The sequence below is a fragment of the Lepidothrix coronata genome, unplaced genomic scaffold (assembly GCF_001604755.1).
Source record: "Lepidothrix coronata isolate B3197 unplaced genomic scaffold, Lepidothrix_coronata-1.0 Scaffold305, whole genome shotgun sequence".
In the NCBI taxonomy this organism is placed as follows: Eukaryota; Metazoa; Chordata; class Aves; order Passeriformes; family Pipridae; genus Lepidothrix; species Lepidothrix coronata.
In genome coordinates, this window is record NW_016690485.1 from 650,863 (window position 1) to 661,550 (window position 10,688).

Here is a 10,688-nt window from a genome sequence, read left to right on the forward strand (position 1 = left end):
CAGGTTGCTCCAAGCCCCATCCAGCCTGGCCTTGAGAAATTCCAGGGATTGGAGCCACAGAATATCCACATAATCCAGAATATTTGAAAAAACAGATGCTGAAATATATTTCTTCCTAAAGAAGCTGTCAAAACCCAGTATTTCAGAAAAGCAATTTTATATGGAGAGTTTCTGGACTCAATCTAAGCAAGAGGCTGTCTAGTGAAAAATATCTAAAATATACAGATAGATCTAAACCATGTACTAATTTTTAATTTGAGTGTTATATCTCCTTCAAGTAATTTTGGTATTTGTCCTTCTTTATGCTGCAGTCTGAGAATTAGCCAGGTCAGAGACAGAGAGAAGCCAAAGGCACACCCAGCCAGGGAGGACATTTATCACCAAGGTCTTCATCTTACATTTTTTCATTTTCATATCAAAAAAACTTAAAAATCAATCTTAACTGGGGTGACTGCCCCAGGAATGATTTGCAGGAGATGCAAATGCCGAGTGCTCCTGCAGTATGTGTTTGGAATTCAAAATGCAAACCATTGTTCCCTCTCAGAGTGAACACGTAGCAGGTTCTGCCTCAGCCGGGGGAGCCTGAACATCTTTTATTACCAGCCCAAATTCCCACTTACAGCTTATTTCAGGTTTTATTTGCCAGAATCCCCCCTTTCCAAGCACCTGCAGGGGCCTCACCTGTACACCACGGCAGGGATGCGCTTCCAGGACCGGAAGCTTGCCACGCTCTCCAGCTCCTTATCCGTGATCCAGGCGGGAACTATGATTTCCTGGGGGTAACTGCCACACAGCCTGGGGGAAAAGGGTGCACAGGGTTGGACATTAGTGACACAGAGCAGCTGCACCCTTGGCAGTGTAAGAACTGACACTGTGCAGCCCCTTTTGCTGATTTGTTTCACTGCCTGTCAATAAATTCCTCCTTCTCCAGCATTAAGGGTGTAAGGAATGGCTATTCTTCCTTCCCGGGATTTTTGGAGACCAAGGCAAGGATTCTTCCTGCACCAGCTGCAAGGCAGAGCAAGGAAAGGTGTTCCACCATGCAGAGTTCCAGCTGGTTTAGCTCTGAGCTGGAGCAGGGAGCAGCCACAACACCCCATCCCACCACAGGAGAATCCAGGAGCACCTTCCTCTGCTCCAGAGCCCACAGAGGACTTTTCTCTGGGCTTTCAGGACCTCAGAAAGCGTTTTCTCTTATTTTCAGCATTTGCAAACTTAACTCCTTCAAACCTGTTTTTTCTTTAGTACATGTCTTTGTAATAAGTTAGAGAACAAGATACAATAAAATTGGTTTAATAGTTCAAACTCCACTCTTTGCTCCCTTAAGATCCCCTTTTCTTCCCTTAGAATTCTCTGAGATGTCCTCCAGCAAGCACACCAAAATCTGGGATTTCTAAGCTGAAAAATTCATATCAGCTAATAAAATATTCAATAATTAAAAGCATATTTTCTATAAAACAACACAAAATCATAATTCTGGTTGGCCTGTATTAAGAACTGTAGAACTTGAAAAAAGTTCCACTAATCTGCCATTAAAAAATCAGTGTTTTGAGCTGCCATTTGGCTGTGAATCTGCCAAGTACTCACTTGTACTTCTCATTGATGTTGGAAATCCTCCAGGCATTGTTCATATCAAACCCCATCCGCTCCACTTCGTTCTTAAACCTGGAAGTTACGTGTTCTCCTGGGGAGCAAGAGCAGAGGGAGAACATGAACGGGAAAGAAGAAATTAAGATTCCCACTTCACAAAATACCCAGGAGAAAACCAGCACATCAGTCAGTGCAAAGCCAGCTGCATTTCACAGCCTAACTTTGACAACTGCACTGCTGGCTCTCCATGGCCAGCTCTCCGGGAATGCCAAAGTCCAACACGGTAATTTCCTGAAATCACCGATTTTGGGGAATCCATGTAAAACAGTAACACTGCAGACCAGACCCGAGCACATCAGCAGAAGGAATTTAGATACATCAGGAGTTCCAGCGGGGAAAAAAAAAACAGGAGTTCTTATTTTGTGAAGTTCAGAAGAATTTTGTATCAATGAGGAGAATGTGAAGCTCTGGTGAGGGGCTGAGACCTGGAATGTGCTCTGGAACGTGGAATATGCAATTCCAGCCCCAGGTTTCCTCTATGGCTGGAGGCAAGTCCTGTCACTTATCCTGCACCTCAGTTTTCTGTCCACAAATTGGATATTATTCCTCCGTGAGTCATGTGGAGATAGGAAGGTAAAATGCATAAATATCAGTCACAAGATCCTCATAAATTCCTGGATTAATACATTAAAGGAAGTGGAATGAGCCCAATTTATTTCCCAGAGACTTTTTTAAAAAGTATCAAAAAACAATTGCAAAAATATACAATGGCAGTAAAGAATAACTATTCTGATAGTTATTAAATTCTAGAGAATTAGACAAAATTTCCAGGTTTCCTGAGCCAAGAAATGTGCTAAATTTAATGAGCCTGAGAGCAACACTAAATCAAGTGATTCTGAAAGTCCATCCATTGCCTGTCTCTTTAAATTACTGTATCATTAAATCCTGAGGCAGAGCAGCACCCAACAGGGGCCAGAAATCTGCTGCAAAATTAATGCTTTAAGTATTACATCTTTCCATTAAATATTTCAGAAAACCCTTAAAGTCTTTCAATCCCCCAGATATCCGTAGATACACATTTAGCTCAAAGATGTAAATGCACAAGTCTGAAATGATTTTTTCATGTGGCATCACAGAACAATTAGAGATAAGCACAGAGGACAGACACTGGGAGGGAATTGTGCCCTGGGAGGGTGGGGAGGCCCTGGCACAGGTTGCCCAGAGAAGCTGTGGCTGCCCCTGGATCCCTGGAAGTGCCCAAGGCCAGGCTGGATGGGGCTTGGAGCAACCTGGGCTAGTGGAAGGTGTCCTTAGAGACTGTTTCATTTAAAAATCCCACAAACCCTTTGACTGGAGCAGCAGATGTTCCTGCAGCACTGAGGATGGGCTTCACCATCACCTGCTCTGAGGAACGGTCTTTAAAACCTGTGATCCATCCTTAAGAAGGTTTTTTTGGATAGCAAATGAGAATACTGGAAATATCCCCAATCAGTGCTGCATAGCCCTGGAGGGTTTTAAGAGAAACACATAAAACTCCATGAAAATGAAATATTCTGTTTGATTTTCCCCTCCTAATTTTTAGCTCCTGGGAAATCCCGGGTTTTCCTCCGAGAAATGAAACCCTAGCCTTAACATCCTGTCCATTCCTCCTGAAATGCTGGCATTTTAAGAGGCACTTTGAGTCAAGATGGATAACATTTAGAAGCATCCCAATCCACTCTCAAAATCACAGGAAAAACAAGCTGGACATTTTATGGACTTACACCTCCTGGCCATAAGAGCTGATCCTGAGCCACAGCTCAGATCTCTGTTACATACACTGTTAACATATTTTTTCCCCTGAAGTTGATACTCAGATGGATTTTGAAGCAATTGAGTCTTTCTGTACATATCTGCCAAATAATGGGCTGCCTGGACGTGAAAGAGAAATTACAATGTCTTGGGATTAACTTCTCCAACAACATTCACACTGACTTATCTCAACTATAACTCAGCTCTGTGAAGGAGAATATCCACCCCCAGGAAGAGGCAGCTACAGGAAGATAAAGTTATGTTGAAGAAAAGAAAAAAATTGATTGGTAGAAGTTTTTAAATAAAAACATAAATGCTCCTTCTTCTCTCTGGCATTTTCCAAGGCCAGGCAGGGCTTGGAGCATCCTGGGCTGGTGGAAGGTGTCCCTGCCCATGGCAGGGGTGGAACGAGATGGGCTTTAAGGTTCCTTCAAATCCAAACCATTCCATGATTCCCTGATTATCCTAATCCAGCCTCAGGCTGAAGCCCAGCTGTTTCAGTGAGGAAGAGGGCTACAAGGAGACCCAGCAATGCTTCCACATGTCTGCTATCTCCCATTTCCTGAATTCAGTGAGGAGGGAGAAGCCCTGGGTGTGAAATTCTGCCCTGAGGATTTTTTTTGCCATTTTCCAGCAGCTGCTGAGGAAGTGTGTGATGTGCAGGAACAGGAGCCAAGGAGCTCCTCCTTCACCTGTGTGCTCCCTGTTCACTGCTCTTCCTCAGGCACCAAAGGCATGACAGTCTGTGCCCAGCTCCAGAGAAACCTCAGGAACAAGGACAGAACTCCAGGAACATCACTCAGCCTGACAGCTGGGACACTTCCCTCAGGCAGTGAATTGTGAGTGACAAGAGACTGCAGAGGCCTGGAAATCAAATTTCTTATATTCAAACAAGTGCTACAACCACCAGCATCCCAATTTTTAGCTTTTATTTACTTGTGGGCCTCAAAACCCCTCCGGCAAGGATGGTACTGCACTAAAATACATCACAGTGCTGTGGCTGGGAATGAAGCTCAGGAGCAGCTCAGGGCCTCCCATCTCCTTCACCTCCTGCTCCTCAACATCCATGCTGGAAACCACTGTTCCAGGCAGTCACAAAAAACGTGGCACAGCCAACACCACATGGTTTAGACTCAAAGTTGCTGCTGTGGTTAACATAAAGAGGAATGAGGAGCAGCTGAGGGCACTTGGTGTGTTCAGCTGGAGCAGAGGAGACTGAGGGGAGACCTCAGTGCAGTTCCAAGTGCCTGGGCAGGGGCAGAGGAGGGGCAGGGACTGATCTCTGCTCTGGGAGGACCAGGGACAGCAGCCAGGGAATGGCTGGAGCTGTGTCAGGGCAGGCTCAGGTTGGATCTCAGGCAAAGGTTCTTCCCCCAGAGGCTGGTTGGGCACTGCCCAGGCTCCCCAGGGCAGTGGGCACAGCCCCAAGGCTGCCAGAGCTGCAGGAGGGTTTGGATGATGCTCTGGGGCACAGGGGGTGACTCTTGGGGCTGGGCCTGTACAGGGTCAGGGGGTGGATTCGATGATCCTTGTGGGTCCCTTCCAGCTCAGCACATCCTGTGACTCTGTGGAATCACAGCCACCACAATAATTCCAGGAGGTATCGAGGAGCTGCTTTGCCCTGGGATGATCCCTGGGCTGTTCCCACGTACCTGGCCGACACAGGTCCCCGTGCTGCTCCTTCTCACTGGCGTAGACCTCCATGCACCAGGCGTGGTAGGCGAAGGAGAACAGGTCCTCGATCTTGGCGGGCGGGCGGATGGCATTGTTGAGCCGCTTCAGCCAGTCCTGGCACTGCTCAAAGGTGGAGAACTGACACCTGTGCCACAAACAAACATCCCCTGGTGAATGTGCAGGGACAGATGGCAGGCTGGGAATGACAGGCTGAGCATGGAAACCTCTCTGAAAGCGGGCAGTGAGAATAAATATCTTAGGGACAACTTAGTTCTGCTTCCCTGTACATTCCAATGGACAGTAAAAAGGAAACCTGTGGATATTAGAGAAGAAACACACTTTGGCAGTCAGGATTAACTGTGAGCAGCAACGTCCTGTGGCTGTGAGTAACCAGGGCCGTGCCCTGCCAGGAACAAGGGAGATGTTTGTGCACGTGTTAACTACGAAACCAAGGAGCAGATCACTGAGGTCAGAGACAGGAACGTGTTCCAGAGACTTCTGACTGCAGGAGTCAGGTGGAAACTCAGAAAACTACCACATACACTCTAATCTATATATTGTAACCATAATCACAGTCCTGTGAACAAGAACAGGCTGGGAGAGCTGGGGGGGGTTCAGCTGGACAAGAGAAGGCTCCAGGGAGAGCTGAGAGCCCCTTGCAGGGCCTAAAGGGGCTCCAGGAGAGCTGGAGAGGGACTGGGGACAAGGCATGGAGGGACAGGACACAGGGAATGGCTTCCCACTGCCAGAGGGCAGGGATAGATGGGAGATTGGGAAGGAATTGTTGGCTGTGAGGGTGGGGAGGCCCTGGCACAGGTTGCCCAGAGAAGCCGTGGCTGCCCCTGGATCCCTGGAAGTGTCCAAGGCCAGGTTGGAAGACTCTTGGAGCAACCTGGGCTAGTGGGAGGTGTCCCTGCCCATGGCAGGGGGTGGGACTGGATGGGCTTTAAGGTCCCTTCCAAAGCCTTCTCCTTCTGGCCTTGGTGGGAAGCACAAACCACGTGTTTCAAACTGAGCTTTGCCCAACATTACAGACTATCAACAACTGGTGAGAACGTTCCCTGCACAGGAGAAACTAATCTTCAAAGCAGTGCAGTAAAATTGCATTAGCTTGTCTTTTCAAAGGGGATTCCTGGACCCTTTTACTGTAGAGGGTGGGAATAAACCAGTGTTTTATTTTGCTCTGACAGATTTCCTCCCAGTTTCACAGTTATTAAACATTCCCTGAGTATTTCCAGGCTCAGTCTGAGTCCTGCAGTGCTCCTGGGTAAGGATGGCACCTGCATTCCCTGGGGGCACATTTATTCCCCCACCTGCAGAGAGCTCAGGGCCAGGCAGTGGAAGGGAAAGACACGTCCAGCATCTCTGCAGAGCTGTGAGGAACTGCAGCCTGAGGTGTTTATTTATTTCCCATCACTGAGTATAAAGCAAGCCCAGACTCCTTGCCTGGACTGGATCATTCTCTATTAAATATCCATACTCAGACAAGATACATCTCACCCTAAATTCTCTAAATTCCTTTGAAGTTAGTGGTGCAAATGATTGGTACTATCTTCACTTGAACTCTAGTACTCAAAATACAAACTTTGCTCATGAAAAAGAACATGAAAATGCTCGAAATCTGCTGTCTCAGCCCCACATTTCACCATCTGCCAACAGTCCCACCAAGCCCTCAGTCTTGGAGATACAAGGAAGGAAGGGCATAAATACAAATAATTTGTAGTCATTCTACTATTGAAGAGAAAAAAACAAATTAATGTAGAGAGGAAGGGTGACTTTCTTAAATGTCAAGGGCTACAAGGGAAGAGGAAGTTAAATATTGGATTCAAATTAAACTAAATATTGCTTCTAAAGTAAAATCAGTCCTGGTGAGAAAAAGAGCATTTCAGGAAGCAGCTGACCTGTTAAAGATTCTGAGTGCTCAGAGATGACTGGGGCTCATTTCATTATACAAAAGGTACTGCCGGCAAACATTTAATCAAAAAGAAATGTTCCTTTCTCCTTAATTAAAGTTCACAGATCAAAACTAATTTCTGCAGCAGAAAAGTAAAAAATAAAATAAAATAAAATAAAATAGCTGTAGTTGAGGCTTGGTGGCTCAGAGAGTCCTGGCTCGGGCTCTGGAGGCTGCTGAAGGACAGAGCAGTGACTGCTCCTCTCCATGATCCGCCTGCTCTGCTGGGTGCAGGCCTGCATTTCCTCATTCCCTCACTTTCTTTTACCTTATTCCCCCCTTTTTTTCCCAGTAGGTTACTATGCCTTTAGGACAGTGACTGTACCCTCACAGGTGCTGAAAATGCAGGGTGGCTGAAGGTACAGAGCTCCCCAAGCCCACAGTTTAACCCTCCAAACCCCAAATCCCGATTAAACACTTCCCCAAGCGTTGTGTGTGTCGGTGCTTTTATCCACTTCTCTGTCTGTTGATATGTAGATACTGATATATCTATGATTTATTGAAGCAATATACTACAACTGATTGTAATGCCAGGAAAACACAGTGAGACTAAAACTGATTTCAGAGCAAAACCTGGGGCTCGGCCCAAGGTTTGCTGCTGTCCTGCACCACAGCACACACAGCCCAGCCTGCTCCCGCTCCCGTCACAAAAATGCCCAAATGCCATAAAAATCAGACTTCAAAAAAAACCTTTTGAGGGAAATCAAGTCCTGTAAGTAAGAAAAAGCCTTTCCTTCGAACATCCCAGCTGCCCAGAGCGCGTGGAAAGCCAAGCCTGCTCATACCTTATCACCTTGCAGTCCTTGCAGGTCAAATGAAGCTGAAATATATCCCGGCACTCCACGCTTTCGATGAGCTGCAGTGGAACCTGCAATTAAAAACAGTCATTATTTCATTTCAACAGTCATTTCTGTGCATATCTCACGAGGATTTATTGTAGGACCATATGGTAAGAGGGAGGAAAACAAAGAAATTCAAACTACTTCAGCCAGCTCTGAAGTTTGGTAACATGTATTCATGTGTCAGCTCCACAGCCCAAAACCTTAAGGGATCCCATGGAAACAGCTGAGAATCCTTCAGGAAAGGCAGCACATAGCCAAGCTCCTCTCTCATGGAAGTATTTTTCTCTCTTATAGATCCAAATTTAGGAATCTTAATATAATTTTAACTGTTGGTGTCCAAAGGGAGCTGCTAAGCAAGAGCTGAGACTGCTGCAGTCTGGATGCTTTTCTATGGAAATATCCTGTACTTCCTCTTCAGGGAAAAACCATTTGGCCTGTTCAGATCAACACTGTGATTGAAGCAGCCCTCTTTGGAGTAATAATGCTGAATCTTTCATATTTGAGTGCAGTTATATGCTTTTATTATTATGGCATGTGTAACCAGCAGAAGCTTGATCAGGAGAACATGAAAGCAGCTGAAATTACCTTTAAAGACAGGAAGAAACCACAAGATGAAAATGAATTAGTTTTCAGTAATAGTTTTGGACCTTTACCTGAGAGGGGCAAATGTACATTATTGTCTTAAACAAATAAAATCAATAAATGTCTAAATTTAGCCAATACCTATAATAAACACGAAGTACAAAACTGTTTGAATTGTTTATTGTATTGAACATTGCACGAGGCAACAAACCCTCTGCCATGGGGATCGTTCAGTAACATTCCAGTACTGTCTTTTGCCATCAGAGGACTGTGAGGAGGCAGTTTTAGGTCTGGCTTGGGGGTACAAGATGTGGCTGTCAGAGCCTGCCCTGCCAGGGCCTTTCCAGACGGTTGGGCAAGTCCTTGAAGGTCACCTCCAATCAAGGATCTGGGATAAGGAATCCAGACAGGCACCACAAAGCTTAGAAAGGACTGGACTCAAGGAAATGGAACTAAAAACAGTAGACAAGGGGAAGAGATATCCCAGAAATACAAACCAGAGGAAAACTTGCTCCGAGCAGGAAGATGCCTGGAGCAAACTCCTGTGCCCAGGAGAGGGAGGAGAACTCTGCTGTCCCTGGGAAGGCACCACTCAGAGCCCAGAGTCCTCCTCTGAGTGCAAACCCCAAATCATTGCCAGAGCTCACAGCCCCAGACTACAACAGGCAGGGATTGCTTAAAGCTCAGCTCAGAGCAGAACCCAGAGGCAGCACTGGGCTGTCCAGAGCTGGAGAGGGACCAGCCTGCTGGGCCAGGGGGGTTATCCTGCTCCTCTGGTTGTAGCTGGATGTTAAATGACACACAATCCAGGCACAAGGAGACTGGGCAAGAAGGTGCCTGACCCAACGGCCCAGTAGTTTGGATATTCAAATAATTTTGCCTTTTGGTCTGTTTTCAGTATTATCTCTGGTTGAGACCCGTGACAGTCTAATCCAATACAGAAGTGGTGACTGGAATCTCTCCTGGGAGACAGGCCCCTCTTTGCCAGCCCTAAGCTCAACCTGAGTGCAGGTGACTCTGCCAAGGCAGCAGGAGACTGAAGTGCATCACAGACCACGGGTGTCCTTTCCATAGGCTAATCCTTGTATTTGACCTGCTCATTGCTTCCACACCTTCTCCTGCTTGCTTCTAGTCTGCAAGGCAGGCAAATTGGGACAGTGTTGTCTGATAAATGGACTGGAATGGGTCCTGACTGGAGAATCTTCCAGTCTTTCTTCCTGACTGGACAGCCTCATATGCACCTAACGATAATTCTCAGGAAGGATTTCTTCATGGAAAGGGTGGTCAGGCCTCGGAAGGGGCTGCCCAGGGAGGTTTGGAGTCCCCACCCCTGGAGGTGTCCAAGGAAGGAGTGGCCATGGCACTCAGTGCCCTGGGCTGGGGGACAGGGTGGGGATGGGGCACAGGGTGGACCTGACAATCCTGGAGGTCTTTTCCAAACTAAATGATTCCATTACTCTCTAATAAGTTATTTAAATCTACCACTGAGTTAAATGGCACCAACATGGAAAGTAAGGTACCTCTCCCCAACTAAGGTCAGACTCCAGACTTGCTTTTTTACTCCAACGTTGCTTTGTCTTTTAATATCTTTTTTCCCCCATGCCCTCTTCTATTGCCTTTTTTCCCCCGTGTCCATCTTCATTCAAGCAGTTCTCCACCTTGCTCCCTCCTCCTGGCTCCTCTTCCTCTGTCTGCACTGGAATGACACACTAATTCTTCTCCTCCTGCATTGTTTTAATTTCCTTCTTTCAAAGTCCCTCTTTGTTCCCTCCCTCTCCCTGTGCTCCCCAACCATCCGTTCTCCCCTGACGACCCACGCGCAGCCATTGCCTCACAATCTGCACGTTTTTCTCCAGGACAACCTTCCTATTAATCTTTTTAATTTTCTTTCCCAGTCATAAAAACCCGTCCTCTGCTCCTCTTGTGTTTTCAATCTCCTTCCTGGCCATTATTCTTCCCCCAGGAAAGCTCTGTAGAATTATCTGCTGCCGCTCCCTCCCTGCCCTGATAACCTTCCCTGCCCATCTTTCAGGCTGATGCCAGTCAGACACCCAGAGCCTGTTCTTGGGAGAGACATCAATTCCATCTGCAGGCACTTCCCTCTGATAATGGCACTGAAACCAAGCAGGGAGAAGCAATCATTTCTGCTTTTATAAGAATAAACATGCATTGTTATCTGAGCCCAATTACATCCCATTACAGGGACTACTGGAGCATCCTGCTCTTGCTGTATCTCTCTCCTGACTGTCTCTTCT

General features: G+C 46.6%; 1 protein-coding gene across 1 annotated transcript in view; it reads right to left on the bottom strand.

The window, feature by feature from the left end:
* MTMR3 (myotubularin related protein 3) overlaps positions 1–10,688 on the bottom strand; it is a 40,252-nt gene that overhangs the window by 24,767 nt on the left and 4,797 nt on the right. The window contains exons 3-6 of the mRNA XM_017837447.1: positions 7,795–7,877; positions 5,034–5,200; positions 1,588–1,684; positions 682–795 (exon numbers count right to left, since the gene is read on the bottom strand). Of these exons, the coding sequence (XP_017692936.1) occupies positions 682–795; positions 1,588–1,684; positions 5,034–5,200; positions 7,795–7,877 (461 nt within the window). The remainder of the gene's footprint in view (positions 1–681; positions 796–1,587; positions 1,685–5,033; positions 5,201–7,794; positions 7,878–10,688) is intronic.